Source organism: Bufo gargarizans, chromosome 5 (assembly GCF_014858855.1).
Source record: "Bufo gargarizans isolate SCDJY-AF-19 chromosome 5, ASM1485885v1, whole genome shotgun sequence".
NCBI classification, from domain to species: domain Eukaryota; kingdom Metazoa; phylum Chordata; class Amphibia; order Anura; family Bufonidae; genus Bufo; species Bufo gargarizans.
Genome location: NC_058084.1, coordinates 324620704 through 324642667, shown reverse-complemented (window position 1 = coordinate 324642667; position 21964 = coordinate 324620704). Strand labels below are relative to the sequence as shown.

The 21964-nt window shown below is 44.3% G+C and overlaps 1 protein-coding gene across 1 annotated transcript; it reads right to left on the bottom strand.

The window, feature by feature from the left end:
* Positions 1-1087: 1087 nt before the first annotated feature.
* LOC122939436 (p21-activated protein kinase-interacting protein 1-like) lies at positions 1088-20650 on the bottom strand. The gene is made up of 6 exons (XM_044295504.1): positions 20526-20650; positions 16126-16288; positions 10852-10972; positions 9206-9280; positions 4282-4334; positions 1088-1104 (listed from the first exon to the last, which is right to left on the bottom strand). Exons 1-6 carry the CDS (start codon positions 20601-20603, stop codon positions 1088-1090), a joined length of 507 nt encoding a protein of 168 aa, XP_044151439.1. The 5' UTR covers positions 20604-20650.
* Positions 20651-21964: the final 1314 nt, after the last annotated feature.

Below are 21964 nucleotides of genomic sequence, written 5' to 3'. Positions count from 1 at the left end.
TCTTGTAAGAGCTGTTCCTGGCTCCTGTGGTGGTTTTGGTGTAGAGCGGAGTGCTGGAGTCCTCGGGAAGCACTGGGAGCATCCTCAACAGAGTTACCCGGTCGGGGTGCTAGGATCCATTACAGATCATTTGGTAATATTTTTTTTTAGAACAGATTGTTATGGATGCGATAATACCAAATATGACTACTTTTTTATTTATTTCGTTTCATTTTTACATAATAAAGCATTTTTGGTTAAAAAAAATTTTTGTGTCTCCATATTCTGAAAGCCATAGTTTTATTTTCATTTTTTAGGCTACTGTCTTATCTAGGGGCTAATTTTTTTCATAGCAGCCTTCCAGTCCACATCACGCAGCACAGGGATCCATGGCATACAGGGGGTTAATCCGCGGCATCTGTGTTTTCACTGACGCTAGCGATACAGCAGGGTCCTTGCTGCTGATCGCGGTAGCGTGTGTGGGGCAGCCGGTAAACCCAACGAGAATGCTCGTCCTAGTGCGTTAAGTACCAGCCAGTTGGACGATCATTCTTGTCCTAGGTCGGCAACGTGTTAACAGAATTCGGTATAAAAAAATTCGTCAGGGTTTTCCATTCTTTTTTAATCAGTGCTTCTATGTTCTTATGAACGGAGAAACTATGGCATGTAGGGCCAAGGCCCTCAAAAACCTGGTCAGCAATAGGTTTAGGCTGTTTTACGTCCTCTAATTGCATTGTTTTTTATGGCTTTTAACAAAGGCTCGGTATTTTCAGGTGAAAATAGCACTTTCCCAGCTGATCCTCATCTGAAGACATAAAATCAGAAGATAAATCCTGACCTGATTCTATGTCTTTGTTTCCCTAGAAAGATCATAATCAGAGTCCATGTTATAGTACGCCGTTCTGGTGATTTGGACGGCCCCGACTGAAGGTTTAAAGGAATACTTAACTTCAGAACGTATCAAGGCCTTAATAGTTTTAGATAAGCTATGGGATTCTTCCATGACTAACTTATCTATACTAGCTGACATAGAGGTTTAGCATATGAAGCTGACACGCTACTCTACATCGTCCACATTCTTTATGTTTTAGTTTTGCGGGAAGATTTCTTAGGCATTTTTGCTACCTACAAAAAAACAAAAAAAACAAAAAACCACACCCACATTTATTATTACTAGAAGATCAATTCATAGCGTCAAGCTTCCCCACTCCTCAGGTCCATACCGGCTTGTGGGCCTCGAGGGTACCAGGATCGGCGTGTCCCATCACCAGGCTCCAGATCCTGCACAGCACTGGTACGCACAGGCTGGCTGTCCCTCCTGCTGCCAACTTGTTCGTGCTCGGCTCCTTTTAACACCAGGTCCAAAAACGGCTAATCCATGAGGCAGGTGAGCCCTCCCCCTTCCGGTCAGCGAGCGGGCCGGAAGAAGCCGCACCAGCGGCATGCGCGGAGCGCATCGGGAGCACTCTCCGCCATTGTGGAAGTGGGACGCCGGCCACCGCACTACTATGGACCGGGAGTCGCCTGAACACAGTCACAGCGGCTCCCCAATGAGGCTTGGGAGGAGGCAGGAAGCAGGACAGACTTAGGCGATGACTCCCCCAGGACTTATGGCGCCAGGGATAGGTCCTGTTACAGTGTTGTAGACCTGGACCTTCCGCAGTCCCCGAGGTGGGAACCGCAAAATAAAAAAAATAAAAATAAAAAAAGAGGGAAACTCCACAGGTACCTCCTATGCAGAGGACAGGAAACCTGAACTGAGGTGTGGGGTGTGAACCATTTTACTCTTTAGGTTTCCTGTCCTGGATGGGAGGGTCCTAGTCGCATGGGTGCTGTCCTGGGGTGAGGGGAAAACTCGTGGGAGCAGAAGTAAAGCAATGACATCAAGATGGTTTAGAAGTAAAACTTAAGATAAGTGGAAAGGTCGGGAGAGGCAAGACATTACAGGAAGTGGATCCAGGACATAAATGGGGTTAGTCCAAAAACTAATGAATCGCAAGACTGGTTCTTTCCATCTGTCGCATTAGAGCCCATTCACAAATTATGCCTAGCACGTTTAGTGCATTGAAAAAACGCCTACAAACTGGGTTTTTTCCCATCCTTCAAGTGTTTTATGGATTTTTTTCAGTGGCATTTTGTGGATGGTGGTGGGGGAAAAAAAAAAAAAAAAAAAAAAAAAAAGGGGGGGGGGGTTGAGTTAAAAATCTAAATAAATAAAACAAATGTAAAACACACTAAGGCTACTTTCACACTAGCTTGTTTGAATCCGGCGTGCAATTCCGTCGCCGGAACTGCCCGCCGGATCCGGAAAAACGTGTGAAAACATTTGAAACCTGATCAGGATTTTGATCACAAACTTTTTTCGGTTTAACAAGCAAAAGCCGGATCCGGTTTGATGGAACACACGGGCGGATCCGGCATTAAGTAAGTCAATAGGAAAAAGGCCGGATCCGGCGTTCAGTCAAAGTGTTCTGGATTTTTGGCCGGAGGTAAAATACAACATGTACGGTTTTCTGAAAAGCCTGATCAGTAAAAGACAGTACTGAAGACATCCTGAAGGATTGCTCTCTATTCAGAATGCATGGGGTAAAACTGATCAGTTCTTTTCCGGATTTGAGCCCTTATGGAACTCAGCGCCGGAAAGAAAAACGCAATTGAAAGTACCCTAAGGCAAAAACGCCTGTGTGCATTTTCGGCATGATTTTTGGTTAACCAAAAAACGCAAACGTAAAATACACAAAAGTGTTGAAAAATGCAACATAATACCGATGATTAATCCACTATTAGGTGGTTTCACTAACAGATTTTTGGAAATATGAGGAAGTTTTTCCATGCAATTTTTTTTAAACCAAATCCAGAAGAGGATGCCAAATGATGCCTACTGATCTTCTATTTTTATTTTCTGATCATAGTTTTTTATTTATTTTTTATTGAAATGATAGCGGCACAATTAAAGGTTTTAAGAGCATAAAAGTGGGACAAAAATGTGATGTTAATACAGCCTTACACTTACTGTATGACAGCTAAGCATAATCTGTGCTCACACTTAAAGGTGTCCAAGTAGGAAAAGTGGGGCGCATGCCAGGTGCAGTTTAAAAGAACTAAATATGCATCTCAAATAGAACTGCTCAACGATCCAATGTTGCCCTCCAGCATTGTCTACAGGGCTGCAGAGCTTACACATGTTAACATTTTGACTACTGCAGCAAACTGGACTCGAGTTTACCTCGGGACAGCGATTGGCTGCAGAAGTCAAGGACTGTCATGTGATGTAATCTCTGCAGCCCTGAAAACAAAGACAGGGAGTAGGACCAGCGATTGGGCTAAGAGAGATCAACAGGTAAGTATGCTTATATTGATTTTTGCAGCACACCATGTCTGAACCCACCCCAACAGGATCATTGCGTGTGACCTGACTCAGAACATTGTTAAAGTCCTTTATGTTATAGCTATTACACACTTACTATCTGCTTGCACAGCGCCTAAAGAGGACCTTTCACCTCCCCTGACATGCCTGTTTTAATAGCTTTAGGCATTCCCCATGTAGTAACAATTTGGAACATTTATTTTTATGGCTCGTTATGTTATGCAATTGTTATTATATGGGGAATATATGTAGCTATTAAATGTCAGGAGTGGTGAAAGATCCTCTTTAAATATGAGAAGTAACCACTGCAGGCAAAAAATCAGTCAATACGTGTCTCTACAATAGCACACTTGCTTACTGGTATAATATGTAAATATATATATTTCTCTTTCACCGTAAGAATGATAATTACATTTGAGTCACAATATTAGAAAAGCAAAGATAAAGGGGTATCCCTAACTCAAATGCAGCCTAGAGCCGACAACCCCAATGGTTAGAACCTGTGTCCTGCGCCACTGTCCATTCCCACGAGACTAGAAGCGACTTAGTCACGTGATCGCTGTTGGCAGTCACATGCGCAAGAAAGGCACGTCACTAGCAATGACGTGCGATTCTAGCACATGTGGCTACTGAGGGCAGTTATTGGCTACAGCGGTCATAAGACTAAGCCGCTTCCAGCCCAGCGGGAATGGGGCATCAGGCATCAGCAATAGTGGGACAGCAGACAGATAAGCAAATCTTTTCAGTTGGATACAGGTTCATACCATTGGGGTTCGGCTCCTAAGACTGGACAAACCCTTTAACACCTATTTATAGGATATGTGATTAATGTATGATTGCTGGGGGCACCAGACCATTGCCAATAGATGCTTTAGCTGGTATACCCCTTTAATAAATTGTTTTGCATATGAACGAGTAAGATTTAGAGGACTTACTTTGCTTTATGTTTTTAATAAAGGCTGAACGGCCCTCAACAAGGTTCCAGGTCCATATAAAAGAAAACAAGTTAAGCTTCAGCTGTATGATCTGTGGATCACATGCCCCTCTCCACTTTCCCTCTTCTAACATGACTTATCAATCAGACAGTAAAGAAATAATATCAACATATTAACTTACACTGTGCTTAACATAGTCGCCATTACTTAAAGAGGACCTTTCACCAAAAAACCATGTATAGAAACAGTTACATTACCTAACAGTGCAGCCCCCAGTGAGTATTTCCGATTATTATTTTTTCAGAGGAGCCCCCCTTTCGTCCACTGTGGTCTCCGGTAGTTCTGGCGCCTCATATGCTAATGAGGCGATTCGGTTCGAGTACACGGCGACTAGAATTTGCAGCGGCGGCATAGGCAGTATCCTGTCAGTAAGTTTTCATACTTACTAACAGGTTGCTGCCGCCGGTGATCCTCTCCGCCGGGGACTCCAAGATAGCGCACGCCTCGGGATGTGTAAAAGCACACTAATCTCGCGAGAACTTGAGCTCCTTCTCCCTAGCTAAGAGCAAGGCGCACTGATTGGATGCGCTCTTAACCAGGGAGAAGGAAACCGCCCTGTACAAATTCTAGTCACCGCCTACTCTAACCGAATCTCCTCATTAGCATATGAGGCACCAGAACTACCAGAGACCACAGCGGACGAAAGGGGGGCTCCTCTGAAAAAATAATAATCGGAAATACATCACTGGGGGCTACACTGTTAGGTAATGTAACCGTTTCTATACATTTTTGGTGAAAGGTCCTCTTCTAAAGAGGTAAAGATAAGTCGAAACTAACTTGGTTTCTGAGTAAATTCTAGCCAAGAAGATATATTACATGACCCCCTTCCCATTGGAAAAACCTGATTTAAAAAAAGAGGGCCAAAAATGTTTCCTTCAGCACCAAGTCAATTTTCTACTAATTATACCAGTTAAAAGGGTGTAACCAGACTTCTGCCTCACAGTGTATTTTCCAATTAAAGGGGTTCTCTAGGAATGATTAAAAATGGCAACCTGCCCTAGAGTAGGAGTAGGACTGGTTGCTCCACTTGCCGAACTGCTGGGCCACTTGAATATACTGTCCTACACATTGGTGAGCGTTCCTGTGAGGCTACTCAGCCATAATAGCATATCATAGGCAGGATCACATCTTTACCACCTATTGTAGAGCAGTGTAATGAGGCCCTGCTCCTTCACCCTCTAGACAGCTCTAAGTGGTGGCAACCAATTCTGCTCACATTCTAGGACAGGTTGCTGATGGCCATTTAAATCACTACTGGAGAATCCCTTTAAAGAGGATCTGTCACCACTCCCGACATGCCTATTTTAAAAGCTTCATGCAATAACAATTCTGGAACATCTATTCTTATGGCTCTGTGTTGTGCCATTTCTTTATTATTTGCACCAGAAGTTATGAATGAATTGCCATTAGTAAGGGTACAGAGGGGTGGTAAACAGTTGAGGGGGTGGGTACCTGCACAGTCTGAAATGGCAGCACTGATTGAATAGAGTCAGGTCTGTGCAGGTACACCCCCCCAACTGGTTACCACCCATCTGTACCCTTACTGAAGGCTAAAACGCTATTAATTCATACCTTCGAGTAGAAATAAACAGAGCCGTAAGAATAGATGCTTCCGAAATGTTATTACATGGGGAATGCATGAAGCTATTAAAGGGAGTCTGTCACCATATTTTGACCTTATAGACTGCTTACATAGCGCTCTAGCATAGCAGGTCTAGGATTCTAATGGTACCTTTGATGTTTTCTTGTGAAGTTCCCCCCAAGGCAAAAACTGACTTTTAATTAGGGCTCGCAAGTGCCCAGGGGCGGCGTTCACCTCGTTGGTGCCCAGGCTGTTCTGCCTCTTTTCGTCATATCCCCGTCCCAGCCACTTCCTCTGCCCGCCCCGCTCTTCCTTTGCGGCCTCCTTCTAAAGTTCTCTGCAGCGAGATCCCGCACCTGCGCTCTCCATTGCTTGGCCGGGGCATGCGCACTGCGATGCCCCTTGTGGGTGTCTCTGGTCCGCCCCCTCGCCGCTGGCCGGCGCATGCGCAGTAGCTACTGCGATTGCCGTGCCCACAATGGGCATCGCAGTGCACATGCCCCAGCAAAACTATGGATAGCGCAGGGCGCGGGATCTCGCTGCAGTGAAGGAGGACGCAAAGGAAGAGCGAGGCGGGCAAAGGAAGCGCCTGTGGCGGATATATGACAAAAAGAGGTAGAACAGCCTGGGCACCAAAAGAGGTGAACGCCACCCCTGGGCACTTGCAAGCCCTAATTTACATATGAATAAAAGTCCGTTTTTGCCTTGGGGGAACTTCACAAGAAAACATCAAAGGTACCATTAGAATCATAGACTGCTATGCTAGAGCACTATGTAAGCGGTTCTAAGGTCAAAATCTGGTGACAGACTCCCTTTAAAAACAAGTATGTCAGGAGTGGTGAAAGGTCCTCTTTAACCATTCGCTACTATTGCCGTACATGTTTGCCTATCGCTCCAGCAATGTACATGGCGCCCCGCTCGCACATGCAGCGGGCGTCATAGCCAGCAGGTCTCTGCTGTTTCAAACAGCAGAGACCTGCGGATAATTACAGTGACCGTCAATTATGTCCGATCGCGGTAATTAAAGGCTTAGATGCCATGATCAAGTGAGATCATGGCATCTAAATGGGCAAAAAACTGGAAGCTTGCGTTTCCAGCCTTCCTACCGACACCCCCTGCGGCCAATGGGAGCATCGGTAGTTGAGCTGAATACTATCAGCCTCGCTGACGAGGCTAATAGTGTTCATGCTGCAATTATTATTTTGTCCACCAGGTGGCAGGCCAAGATAAGAAATAAGCAATTTTCAGTCCAAAACCCATTTTAAAAATCCCTGATAGTAGAAAAAATGAAAAAAAAAAAACAGTTTATTGGCTCATATACGAGCTTCAAAATCACTAAAAATGTAAAAAAAAGGTTTCAAAATATTTTAAAAAATGCATATAAAGTTTAAATCACCCCCCTTTACCGTATAGTTAAAAAAAATACCTAAATAACAATAATTTAAACATCATGGGTATCACAGCAGCGAATGGCATAACGGAAAAAAAGGGTCAAAATAGCCTATTTGCCATTTTTCATTGCTTCTCTTACCCAAACAAATATAATAAAATGTGATCAAAAAGTCATGCACACTCCAAATTGTTATCAATAAAAACTACGGATTGTCGCGCAAAAATTAGTCCATAAACAGCTCAGAAGACATAAGTATAAAAAAGTTTTAAAAGGTCAGAATATGGTGATGTAAAAATATATTTTTCTTTATATCAAAGTTTTAATGTATTTTTACACTATTTAGACATAGAAAACCTACACATATGGGGTATTGTTGTAATCGTACTGACCAAGAGAATAAAGGGAATGGGAAAAACAAAACGCATAAAACGGTGGAGGAATTGCGTTTTTGCTCCACCACCCCATTTAGAGAGTTTTTTTTTTTTTTTTTTTACTGCTTCCCACTACATTTTATGCCATAATTAACGGTGGCATTAAAAAGTCCAGCAAAAAAAGCCCTCAGATGTGAACAGAAATAAAAAAAAATGTATGGCCAAAGATAGGGAAGAAAAATGAAAACGCAAAAACGAAAAAACCTCCGGTATCCTTAGGGTTAAGCAAAGTGAAATTTTCCCAAAGTGCTTTAAGTGACATGTTCTGTGTGTCCAACCGTTCTAATGGATGCACATTGTTAAACAAGAAGAACCACAGATGATACTTCTTCATAGCTCTAGGATTCACCATCTAAGGCAAGCCATATTGCACAAGTAGTATCACCTGCAGTTCTTCAGCGTGTTCATGACGACTGGAGTAAATGGGTGTTAAGGCCCCACTGATTACAGACCAAGACGGATCTGTGGTAATGTGGAACTACAGTGCCAAGTAAGGCTGCGTTCACATCTCCGTTTTGGAGATCCGGCGCAAATGGCAGCTCTCAGTTGGACATGCAAAATCACCAAGCCTTAGTCTAAAGTTGCATCCACTTCATAGCCATCTACTGTGTGGGGAACTGCAGAACAGCCCCACAAGTAAACGGGGTACGCTGCAGTCGCCTGCACAGTTGGGTGACCATTGCATTGCTGCGCACGGAAAACCTGAAACTGGACGCAGCCAAAAATGCATCCCTTACATTCTCAGGAATGCTGCTGATCATAAAGTGGTGGCATGGGAAAATCCCTGTAAAAATGCAACTGTGTTAAAAGCCATTCTAGGAAGATTGTATAGAGTGGGTGACTAGGGAAAAACATGCAGATGTAGTACAATATCACCTCATACATCAGGCACTAACTCACACATCATTGAAGCTTTCAGCCACGTTAAAAGGGGTATTATAACTAAAGATGGGGGTCAGAGAGCATTACCACTATAGCCTGTTACTGGACAGGCTGTCTATTAGGCTGTGTCTGTAGTAGAACATACAGTTACGGCAGGTCTTGTAGACCCCTGGCTGCCATGACAATGCATCAGTACCCAGCGATTGCATTCGTGAGGGGCAGATGGTAACAGGGAGCCTCATACCTCTGTCTAACGGCCAAAATGCTGCAGTCACTATTGACCGCATGAGTTGAGTTAAAAGGCCGGGATCGGAGTTAACTCTAGTTCTGGCCGTTACAGCAGTAGCCAGGCCAGTCAGTGCGCTGTGATCTGGCACACAGTCTGTGCCAAGTCTCTGCTACCTACTCCAGGATTATTGGCGTGGATGGCAGGGACTGAAAAGGTTACACAGCCTGTGCCAATACAATTAACATACATTCAAGATATAAGATAAAGCTAATGAACATTCACAGTGGATTACAATTTCTGGATAGCCTTCATACAGCTTATGCTTTCTTTGAATAGGACATACTCACCTTAAGGTTTTATCTGTGCCGACCGATAATGCTAGCTTTCCAGATGGATGAATTGAAAGAGACAAAACATGACCCCTGAAAAAGAAATAAAGTGCGTCTTATACAACTGAAGCAATTCACAGCTTCAGTAAATTAAATTGTGAGAAAAGTAAAACAACCTTCCCTGTACCTGTTAGATCATGGGGTTCTGACCAATGTGATCTGTGAGGGTTGGAATACCCCTTTAATTTTTAGGTTACAAAGCTACTCTAAATATTATGGAGTTTTAGGCGCCGGTCTTAATAAACCCATGTGCCGGTTCCGCCAAAGTTATGAAGAGACGCTGGCCTCTCCATAACTTCAGCGCATGCAGCGCCAGTTCTAAATGTAAGACAGCTTCCTTTCTGGCTTACATTTAGATCATTTTGTATGCCTAAGGCTACATGCACACAATCGTGCTGTTCTTTGCGGTCTGCAAACCGCGGATCCGCAAAAAACGGAAGCCACCCGTGTGCCTTCCGCAATTTGCGGAACGGAACGGACGGCCCATTGGCCTATTCTTGTCCGCAAAATAAACAAGAATAGCACACTCTATATTTTTTTTTTTGCGGGGCCTCGGAATGGAGCAACGAATGCGGACAGCACACGGAGTGCTGTCCGCATCTTTTGCTGCCCCATGGAAGTGAATGGGTCCGCACCCGAGTCGCAAAAACCGCGGCTCAGGTGCGGACCCGAAAAACAGTCGTGTGCATGAGGTCTTAAACAGGAGTACAACATGATGAATGAGATGGGCCTACTGGTCCGACCCCTTCCCCACCAGACACAATCTGTAACTTATGGCGCAGGCACAGATTGTGTGCGACTCAATCTGCGGCAGAAATACGCCTATTATAGGCGTATTTCTGATAGTAAATGACCCACTATATTCTTAGGAGCCTTGCTAGGCAACCACTAGATCTGGACCTGTAGCTCACAATGCCTTAAAGGGGTTGGACACGTCAGACCTTGATGGCATATCACTAGGATATGCCATCAAAAGATAGGTGTTGGTGTCAGAGGTGGGACTAGCACCCATCTCCAGAATTTGCCTACGAAAGTGAAGGACAGCACACTGCCCATTTGTATGGGAGTTCCGAAAATATCTGAGCGAGCAGGCACAACTATTTTCGGAAATTCCCTAAAAATTTTAAGAGAGCACACAGCCCATGTGCAGCCACTGCTTCATTTACTTGCGACTGCCAGGGAAAGCCGAGCCAGTGCTTGGCCATTTTTTGTCAGTCCGATAGAAATTAAAGGACAGCAAGTGCGCATGCGTGGCTGTTCTCCACTCACTTCGGAGGGTCTGGAGATAGATGTGGGTCCCAGAGGTGGACTCGTATCTGTTTGACATTGGTGGCATATCCCAGCCATATTGTAAGATGAGAAACCCCTTTCCATTTGAAAGACATTTCAGTTTTTCTAAATGACTTGTTTTTCACACTCGGTAAACATGGGGTGATGGTAAAAGGGCCTTACAAAATGTCTGGCATGGGCACTTTGACCTAATACATCCAACTGCGGCCAGGTACCTTTCCAAATTATTATAAGGCTCTAAGGATTGTATTCTCATGTATGCAAAAGAGCAAAAAAAAAAAAAAATTTTAAATCAAGCACCAATTGTAACTCACTTGTGAGCTCTGAATGTCTGCTGGCATTCCCACTTTTTGGTATTCCACACACACATCAATCCATCCTCAGCCCCACTTAATAGGTGTGTTCTGCCAAAGAACTCCAGGCATGTGATGCTACCTAGTGTTAAAAAAAATTATAAAAAAAATTATAAAGTAATGTGCTCTTCCAAATTTTCAGACCAGGCATAAAAGAAACACATGAAACCCAAAGATCACATGTTGCCAAGATCTGGTCAAACTGTAATTAAAGGGGCCGGCCACTTTTGACCAATGTGTTTATAAGATGACTATATGGCACTTATTAATATAGCCTTTGCTGAAATTCTGCACCATTTTCTATATTTTATAAGGTATTCCCCCTTGTTTGCCAAGTCTATTGTGCTGTCCACACACAGAGGTCTTGTCTATAAGATGGCTGCTGAAGGAGGGTCATGTGACCATCAGATCACCTCCATGTGATGTCTCCTCCATTCAAACACACTGCACCTGCCATCCACACTTGTACTGTTGGGAGTTTACTGCAGGTGCAGTGTGTTAGAATGGAGGAGACATCACAGAGGTGATCTGCCTGGTCACATGACCCTCCATCGGTGGCCACAGACAGGACCTTTGTGTGGACAGCACACAAACGAGCCATGCCCCCTTGTTGGGCAAATCTTATGAAATATAGCATCAACAAAACTATGTTAGCAATCGCTGTATAGTCATCTTACATACACATTGGTCACAAGTAGCCAGAAAGTGGCCAACCCCTTTAATAAACACTAGATTTATTAGTCCATAGAGGATGTAAAAAGAATGTGTTACATGCAGATTTGGCATAAATTGGCACTCTGTGGATTTAAATTCTGCACCACATTTCCACACCCATCTTTTTTACACAGCCTGAGGTCAGTAGAATAAACTTTGCTGTTATTGTTAGGGTATTTTCACACTTGCGGCAGAGGATTCCGACAGGCAGTTCCCTCGCCGGAAATCCGGACGCAAACTGATGCATTTATGAGACGGATCCGGACGCAGAGCAGTCTCACAAATGCATTGCAATACCTGATCTGTCTTTCCGGTTGTCAATCTGGAAAAAAGGATCCGGTATTTATTTTTTGCTCATTTTTAAAAGGTCTGCGCATGCATTAGTTTTGCCGGTACCCTTGGGGCTGGATCCGGCATTAATGCGTTTCAATGGAAATTAGTGCCATATCCGACATTTGTTCAGGATTTGGGCCAGAGAGAAAACGGTGGTATTTTCTCTGGCAAAAAAATGTAAGAGGGACTGAACTGATGCATCCTGAACGGATTGCTCTCCATTCAGAATGCATTAGCATAAAACTGATCAGTTTATTTCCGATATTGAGCCCCTGTGACGGAACTCAATGCCGGAAAATGCAAATGTTCCACCCATAATTCCGTATAGAATCCGTGTGGACGAAACTTTAAAGGGGTATTCCATTTAAAATAAGTCATACCTAGGGATAAGCGAATTGACTCCAATGACTTCCAAGTGGTACCTTAGAACCAAACCCGAGTTTGGGAAATGTTTTTTTACAGTAGAAATTTTTTTAAGTTATTACCCGAAGTAATAACTTCGGCTCATCTGTGCCAATACATTCTAATACTGTACGGAGCGCTCGCTAAGTACAGTATTCAAACTAAGTTTTATGCAAACCGACTTCGGATGTTTCATCCAAAGTCGATTTGCTCATCCCTAGTCATACCCTATAACACAAGAATGGGTCTCCTATGCCCCAGTATCAGTGGAGTGGCAGGTCGAGCACGCACAGCTCCATTCATCTCTATTGGTTTGCCAGAGACAACAGATTCCAGCACTCAGCTATTTCCATCAGTGCCATGGAGCTTCAATGGAACAGCAATGGCACGGGACCCTCATTTTTTTTAAATGAGTGGTGGTCTGACCGCAGGAATAGTGGATAAAGGTTTGTTCCAGTTAGAACAAATTAAGGATTGTTCTCAGTGAGGAGAAGGGAGGAACGTGCGGACGGACCCCTCTACCCAATCCTTCTCTTTCTCCCCAACATCTGCCATCAGGTGAGATTCAGGACACATCTATACACACTGGATGGTAAGAGGGGGTCCAGCTTGACGTTCATCTAATGTGTATAGCCCTGATATCATGAGGGACGGTACAGAGATTTTCAGATCTTAGGATGAAAATTTCTTAGTGCTCCCGATGATTTGACTATTGTAATTAGTCAAATATATTACTGAAATACATGTTTTATCAAACCTGTAAAGCTCATTTTGGGCTGGATTATCCTAAAATGTGGATGAGAGCCGTGTTCTCCATGCAGTCTTCCAGCTGTGGCCAGGTAAGACCTCATGTACACAGCGCTGCACAGTCCCCTTCAGAAACATTTGCTCTATGAACAATAATTGCTGATTAATAAAAATGTAATTCTAGTTGGTGTGGCCTCACTAGAAAACCAGAGAACCATCAAAATTACTGACCCCTGCGCATGAAAATGTAATAAAAAGATATAAACTAAGCCATTATGATCCATTAGATGCCTTGTTTACTCCCTGATCCTAATAGCTACTTTACGGCCATATAAAAACCACATCCTAAGAGTTTTTTCTTCCACAGAAGCTGCACAGACTTTACCGACATGTTCGCAATTAACCGACTAACGTCAGGAGTACAGGACACTAATGAGCGGCATACACCCCACGGGGCTTCCCATAAGTGGCTGGTTTATTAAAGATTCAACAGTCCAGGACATGGGAGGGAATGACTGGATGAAGACTGAAAATCCATCTATACAGCCACATTTTGTAATCCATAGTAAAAGACTCCTGGATAGGAAGCTGCACAATAGACTTCCACAGGAGTTTACCTCCCTGCCGTTATTTTTCTCTAGGCCACGTTCCAATGTGCAATTCGCAGTACACGATGTGTGGACAGGGGTTAATATCCGCATCCACAGGTGGAGGAAAAGAATCCACGAGGGGTTGAGAGCATGCGGCGAATTCTGCTGCAGAAACATTGCGAGTTTTCATAGTGGGCTGCCGCAAATCCTGCAGTGGAAAAACGCAGAGTCCTTTTATGCGCACAGCGGGTATTTTTCAGTACACAGCATGTTCCGAGGGATCCATATTGGAATCATTTTAACCCAAAGTCAATGAAATGACTAAAATATGATTAATTCTCTACCAAAAACAGAGTAATTACAGATTAAAAAATGGACCCAATCTGCGAAAATACATTCCCTAATATAAGTGAAGAACCTCCAAAGAGATACTATTACACTTCAGCAATGTGGTGTACTGTGAACACCCAGGATGGTGTCTATTAGCCTATGTAGAGGGCATCTGTCAGCAGATTTGTACTTATGACACTGGCTCACCTGTTACATGTGCACTTGACAGCTGAAGGCATCTGTGTTGGTCCCATGTTCATATGTGTCCGCATTACTGAGAAAAATTAGGTTTTAATATTTGCAAATGAGCCTCTAGGAGCAACGAGGGCGTTGCCATTACACCTAAAGGCTCAGCTCTCTCTGCACTTTGACAGGACTAGGCAGTGTAAGGCCTTATTCACACAGTCAGTGTTTGGTCAGTGATTTCCATCAGTGATTTTGAGCCAAAACCAAATGCGGGTCCAAAACACAGAAAAGGTGCAGATCTTTCCCTACTACCTTATGTCTGTGTAGGATCCACTCCTGGTTTTGGCTCACAATCACTGATGGAAATCACTGACCAAACACTGACTGTGTGAATAAAGCCTAAATGTCATAACACCTGGCCCTGTCAATCAAAGTGGATTGGGTGCAGCGGTTGCTGAGCCTCTAGGAGTAACAGCAACGCCCTCATTGCTCCTAGAGGCTCATTTACATATATTAAAACTTCATTTTTCTCAGCAATGGGGACACATATGAACATGGGACCAACACAGATGCCTTCAGCTGTCAAGTGCACATGTAACAAGCCAGTGTCCTAGGTACAAATCTGCTGACAGATGCCCTTTAAAACATGGTAGTGTCATGTTTGGCGGCACCTGAAGGTGCTATATATTACTGTCATTTACCTCTGCAAACAACGCTTCCAGCAGGACCAGAAGGTATTACAGTGAACATCTGCAATGAGCCCGTCGCCGATATTCTGTGTCTATAGCTTCATGGAAAATAACTGTTTCCCCGAATAGCACATGTGCCTAACGCTAGGCACCTCTGGTGCAAGAGTTGGGTCAGCTCCTGGATCACTGCGGTGGCCACAGCTCTGAACGTCACTGTCACCAGGAAGTGTGGATTCAGAGCACACACAGTGCAGGAAGAAGACTGTGAGCTTCCACTTCCACACAATGGATCATAAATAAATAAGAACAAGAGCAGAACTCCGGGAACTTCCAGGTTCCATTCCTTTTAAGTGGAATTCCCATAAATGGCATTTATAAAGAGTCTGTAAAATACCATGTTGTTAGTAACATTGGCATTAAAGTGGTTGTCTGGTTTTAGGAGGATCCTCCTACAAACAGGTAAGTTCTTACCCGACAGATCCCGTGCCACTACTCTGGTTCTCCCGGCCAAGCTTTAGTTACCTGGCTGCAGAGGTGACAACAGGTGTCTGCTGCAGTCAATCAATGGCCTTGTCGGGTGCACCACTGAGGCCAGTGACTGGCTGCAGGGGTCACATGTTGACGTGGCATCACCGCTGAAGCCGAGTAAATAGAGCCCAGCCGGGAGAACTGGAGCAGCAGCACAGGATTTCTGGCAGATGCCATGGGTTGTCCAATTTCCCTATGAAATCGGATAACCTGTTTAATGATCTATTTTATTCTTTCAGCTAATTATACCCACAGCCTACACTGCTCAGGATAGCCCCCAAAGATGAAGTGCATATTTATCTATGCCCAGTGTGTATATGTCCCTACCATTGTTACTGTTCAGTCTGCAGTAATCTGCTGCATGTCCACATGCCCCTCTATCAGTGGCCATGTCTAAGAACGGGAGCACTGTGCCGAAGGCAGAAAATGTCAATTTCACTATACAGACAAGACCATTTTTATGGTTTGTGTAGAAATTCCCCTAAATAAATAATGAAAGAAGCAAAAAAAAAAAAAGTGGAAAAATAAATAAATAAAAAACCTTCAGGCAAGGAGCCAAAAAGCACTCATCTCTATGGGACTGCTGGAGATAGCCTCAGCCCCAAGGAGTGAACGTGTGCATGTGTAACCATCCCTCCGTTCACTCAGGGCTCCCAGCAGTCAGACAGTTATCACAACCCCTGTAAAACACTCCAGTAATGAGGTGGTTAACATACCATTGTGATGTAGTAAGGCACCATGTTCAACCTTCTTCTTCATATCATAGATCTGAATGGTTTCATCTTTGCTTCCGGTGGCGACAAATCTGTTATTAACAGCTACCACGGATAAACAAGCTGTGTGGGCATGATTGGTAAAATCTGTTGTGGCCGTCCATTGCTACATAGAGAGAACGGAGGAAAATGTATTATGATCAATTGGTTAGCGCTGGTGCCATGCAGTACTGGGTTCTAATACAACAAAGGGCAACATGTGCACAGGAATCGGACTGTTAGTCCCAGTAAGGAGAGGGACGATAACCTCTGTGTAATATGTAGGCGCTGTATAAATGATTACCATAAGGGGTAATGTATGTGTGTATATATATTATACACACACACACACATATACACAGATAAACTGTACTATATTACTATACGGCTGCGCTGTGACCAAGTTACACGGCTGCGCTGTGACCACAGAGTGAAAGAGTAGCGCTATGGGCAGACTGTAGTGTAAGTACGTTCTATAGCAGAGACTTATGCTATGACCCAACTAGAGCAGTAACCAATGTGAACACACCGTGGATGTTGAGAATGAATGACCATGGTCATAGGAAGGGATGGAGGGAGGATGAGTGTAGAGGGTTAAGGGAGTGTGGATGAAAGGCTTTAGCGGGCGACTGAGTTCAGTAGGGTGACAGCGGTGGGGAGGAAACTGTTCCTAAACCTGCTGGTTTTAGGCCCCTTGCAGCCGAGCGTGTTCAGATTAGGTCCGGATGCAATGCGTTTTGCACACGCATGATAAAAAACTGACTGTGGTAACCAGACCCGAAACCGGACTTCTTCACTGAAGTTCGGGTTAGGCTACTTTCACACTGGCGTTCGGTGCGGATCCGTCTTGTATCTGCACAGACGGATCCGCACCGATAATGCAAACGCTTGTATCCATTAATAACAGATCTGTTTGCATTACTCATTCCTCAAAAAAGTCTAAGTCAAAACGGATCCGTCCTGAATTACATTGAAAGTCAATGGGGGACGGATCTGTTTTTAATTGCACCATATTGTGTCAATGAAAAACGGATCCATTCCCATTGACTTACATTGTAAGTCAGGACGGATCCGTTTGGCTCTCCTTCGTCAGGCGGACACCAAAATGCTGCAAGCTGCGTTTTAGTGACCGCCTAAAAAACGCAACAGAGACCAAACGCAGCCAAATTTATGCATTCTGAACGGATCCTTATCCATTCAGAATGCATTGGGATGTTTGGTACCCAGACCCGAACCGCTTCACAGAAATTCAGGTTTGGGTTCAGTATTCTGTAAATGTTATTATTTTCCCTTATAACATGGTTATAAGGGAAAATAATAGCATTCTTTATTACAGAATGCTTAGTATAAGGTCAATTGAGGGTTAAAAAAATTAATAAAAATTAACTTGCCGCCTCCAATTGATCGCGTAGCTGCCGGTCTCCTGTTCTTTCTTCAGGACCTGTCAAGGGACCTATGGTGACGTCACTGAGCTCATCACATGGTGATCAATCATGTGATGAGCACCCTGATGTCACCACAGGTCCTTTGACAGGTCCTGAAGAAAGAACAGGAGACCGGCAGCTACGCGATCAATTGGAGGAGGCAAGTTAATTTTTATTTATTTTTTTAACCCTCAACTGACCTTCTACTAAGCATTCTGCTTGTTATAAAGGGACAATAATACAGTAATTACTTTTATCTTAGCAACCATGCGTGAAAATCGCACCGCATCCGAACTTGCTTGCGATTTTCAAGCAGCCCCATTCACTTCTATGAGGCCTGCGTTGCGTAAAAAATGCACAAAATAGAGCTTGCGGCGATTTTCACGCAAAGCACAAGTGACGTGTGAAAATCACCGCTCATGTGCACAGCCCCATAGAAATAAATAGGTCCGGATTCAGTGCGGGTGCAATGTGTTCACCTCACGCATTGCACCCGCGCGAAAATCTCGCCCGTGTGAAAAGGGCCTTAGTCTGAAGGTTCCTGCAGCGCCTTCTTGAAGGAAGTAACTGGAAGAGTTTATTGGCAGGATGAGAGGAGATCGCTACATGTAATAGCAGCAGTCTCCTCCACTAGTGAGGGGGAGCCGTCTGTATGAAAGTAACCTACGGACACGGATGCAATCTTGTGTGCATCCGTGTTCTTTCACAGACCCATTGACTTGAATGGGTCCGTGAACCGTTGTCCGTCCAAAAAATAGGACAAGTCATATTTTTTTGACGGACAGGATACACGGATCACGGTCTCGGCTGAAAAACTGTGCATTTTTCGATTTTTCCACTTTCAATGGGTCCGCGAAAAAAAAACCTGAAAGCGGCACAACGGCCACGGATGCACACAACGGTCATGTGCATGAGGCCTAATGGTGATCCAAAAGAGATTTAAAGGAAACCTGTCACCATGATTTTGCGCATAGAGCTGGGGACATGGGCTGCTAGATGGCCGCTAGCACATCTACAATACCCAGTCCCCATAGCTCTGTGTGCTTTTATTGTGTTAAAAAACAGTTTTGAGTGATATGCAAATTACCTGATATGTGTCCTGTAGCCGGAGATGAGTCAAGCGGAAAGGAGCCCAGCACCGCCCCGCGTCCTCCGAATCTCCTTCTTGCCGGATGACGTCACAGAGCTGGAGCGCCGAAATCTCGCGATGTGCGAGCTAGCGCATGCGTAGTTCGTTCCCTGTGCTGATGCCAGTACAGGGAATGAACATGATGCGCCGAAATCTCGCGATGCATGAGCTAGCGCATGCGTAGTTCGTTCCCTGTGCTGATGCCAGTACAGGGAATGAACATGATGCTAGCTCGCGCATCGCGAGATTTCGGCGCTCCAGCTCTGTGACGTCATCCGGCAAGGAGGAGATTCGGAGGACGCGGGGCGGTGCTGGGCTCCTTTCCGCTTGACTCATCTCCGGCTACAGGACACATATCAGGTAATTTGCATATCACTCAAAACTGTTTTTTAACACAATAAAATCGCAGAGAGCTATGGGACCTGGGTACTGCAGATGTGCTAGCGGCCATCTAGCAGCCCATGTCCCCAGCTCTATGCACAAAATCATGGTGACAGGTTTCCTTTAAGGCATTGTAGTGTTGCTAGAAAATCCAGCAGTGTCGGATTTTTTGCGCCTCGCACAGCAATCCCACTCATTTCTATGGGATCACCCTTACTCTGCGATCCTGGCCGCGACAGCAGTCATCGTGTACCCGTACCCTTAACAGGGTTGCCAACCAGAATTTTTCTTTTTTCTGGACAACTTAACCAAAAATCACAGACATCCAACATTTTTTACGGACAAATTGGAAAACCGTAATGAATTATTTAGATTATAAGTAATACACGTCTATAACTCATCATACTGATAACTCATTACCAGCATTTACTGGGAGCTGAAAATCGATGATGATTATCACCAGAATAATCCGGTCAAGTGTCATTCGCCTCAAAAAAAAAAATCACGGACACGGGGAAAAAAAAGTCACCTTCTTTTACAGACTGTCCAGAAATTTCTGGACGGTTGGCAACCCTGACCATTAGGGCTTATTCAGACGACCGTAGTGTTTTGTGGATGCGCAAAACACAGATGCTGGCACATGTGCGCTCCACAATCTGCGGACCGCGCATGGTCAGTACCATCATAAAAACTGCCTATTTTTGTCCACATTTGCTGACAAGAATAGGAAATGTTCTATCTTTTTTTCCGGGGCCGCAGAACACTGTGTGCTGTCCGCATCTTTTGCGGCCACATTGAAATTAATGTATCCGCAAAATTGTGGAACAGGTGCGGACGCGTCCATAATTTTCTAGGCAGGGATCCATCAGTATACAGTGGATCACAGCAAAAGCACAGTTCTGTTTTTTACCATGCAAGATGTATGTCGCTGTATGGGCTCATTCACACGACCGTATGAATAAGTTTGCATCCGTTCCACAATTTTGCATGTGCTGTCCGCATCCGATGTTCCATTCCATGGCCCAGCAAAAAAGATAGAGCAAGTCCTATTCTTGGACAAGAATAGGCATTCTCTATCATAGTGCCGGCCAATTGCGCAACGCACACGGACCTGTATCCGTGATTTGCGGATCTGCAATTAGCGGTCGTCTGAATGAGTCCTAAGACACGCATCAGATTTTCTCAGTGTGCGTGCTCTGTGGCAACAGCAAGGTTGTGGGGGCACCCTGAGGTAGGAATACTGCCCAAGGGGGAACAGGAGTGACCCTATAGTGTTAGATGGGCTTTGGGATGCCACATAGGGGGATGTAAGGTCTGCTGTTAGGTACAAGCTCCAGTAACACTGACAACCACATATGGAGCTCACATGCAGCCTGTAACCATGACAGCCAAGCACATTACGGTAAGTACCGAGGACAGAAACTACAAACCTCTCCTCCCGGGGTCACTCGGTAACCAAACAATATCTGCTCGTAGCAGCCGATAACTAACTCGACGTGCTCCTCCATGCTGTGAGGTGGTAACACGTGCAGCCAAAACACAACGCCACTTCCTGCTCGGGGGCCTCGCAGCTTACATCTAGGTGTCTATGGAGAAGCCTGCTCAGAAAGCGGAAAGGACTGTTTACTGCTTGTAGCGTATGCATACAAAATGCTACTGATAACTGCTCGTTTATTGTGTGACTTTTTTTTTTAATCGCATTTTATTATTCAGGCCAGCCACCTATCCGAGGCAGTGCGCCCTACTGAGTCTGTGCCTGAGAGGATAACTGCACATGCGCACTGTAGGGGAGAGGTGGAAATTGAAATACATTTTTATTCACATGCGCTGTAAGGCTCGGTTCAGGAGTGACCAATTAACCCCTTAAGTACCTCTCCCTTTTTTGCATCTTCGTTTTTTTCCTCCCCACTTTCAAATAGAGATACATTTTTTTTTTGTACTTTCTGTTCACATGGCCATATGAGGGTGTATTTGTTTGTGGGATAAGTTGTATTTTTTCAATGGCCCCAATTAATTTACCATGTTTTCTATTGGAAAACAGGAATTCAATTATTTGTGGGTTGAAACTGAAAAAAAAAAATGCAATTCCGACAAGCTTTTTTGGGTTCTGATATAACAGCGTTCAATGTGTGATAAAAATGACATGACGTCCTTATTCTGCGGATCAGTAGAATAAGGGCACTTTCACACTAGCGTTATTCTTTTCCGGCATTGAGTTCCATCCTAGGGGCTCAATACCGGAAAAAAAAGCATCAGTTTTATCCTAATGCATTCTGAATAGAGAGTAATCCGTTCAGGATGCATCAGGATGTCTTCAGTTCAGTTGTTTTGCCTTTTAAGGACAGATTCCGGAACACTTGCATTTTTTCCCATTGAAATGCATTAATGCCGGATCCGGCACCTAGTGTTCTGGCAAAACGGATCAGTTTTTGCAGTCTGCACATGCTCAGACCACAAAAAGTTTAAAAAAATAAATAAATGCCGGATCCGTTTTTTTGGATGACACCGGAGACACGGATCGAGCATTTTTAATGCATTTCTCATACGGATCAGGATTCTGATCCATCTGACAAATGCCATCAGTTTGCATACGTTTTGATGGATCCGGCAGGCAGTTCCAGCAACGGAACTGCCTGCCGGAATCCTCTGCCGCAAGTGTGAAAATACCCTTTAGGTCAATTCTAAATTTTTATATTTTTCACTACTTAAAAAAAAAAAAAATTGTCTTCAAGACTCTGCCTGTCAAATTCAACCTGGAGAGGGTCACTTCCACCACTGCTGCCAATGACTGGCCTTAGAGGTGATGTGTCCCCAAACAGCACACCACTGTTGGGTCACATACTCCTTGGGGACTTTACTGCTGAGGCCA

What these genes read in the sequence shown, in the direction of transcription:
- LOC122939436 (XM_044295504.1), bottom strand. Translation starts at nt 20,603, where the DNA reads ATGGAGGAGCACGTCGAGTTAGTTATCGGCTGCTACGAGCAGATATTG. An exon ending in CAGACATTCAGAGCTCACAA is followed by an intron (nt 9,281 to 10,851) that starts GTGAGTTACAAT and finishes TTTCTTTTTCAG; the next exon opens with GGGTCATGTTTTGTCTCTTT. An exon ending in GGCACAGATAAAACCTTAAG is followed by an intron (nt 4,335 to 9,205) that starts GTGAGTATGTCC and finishes TTCTTTTATATG; the next exon opens with GACCTGGAACCTTGTTGAGG.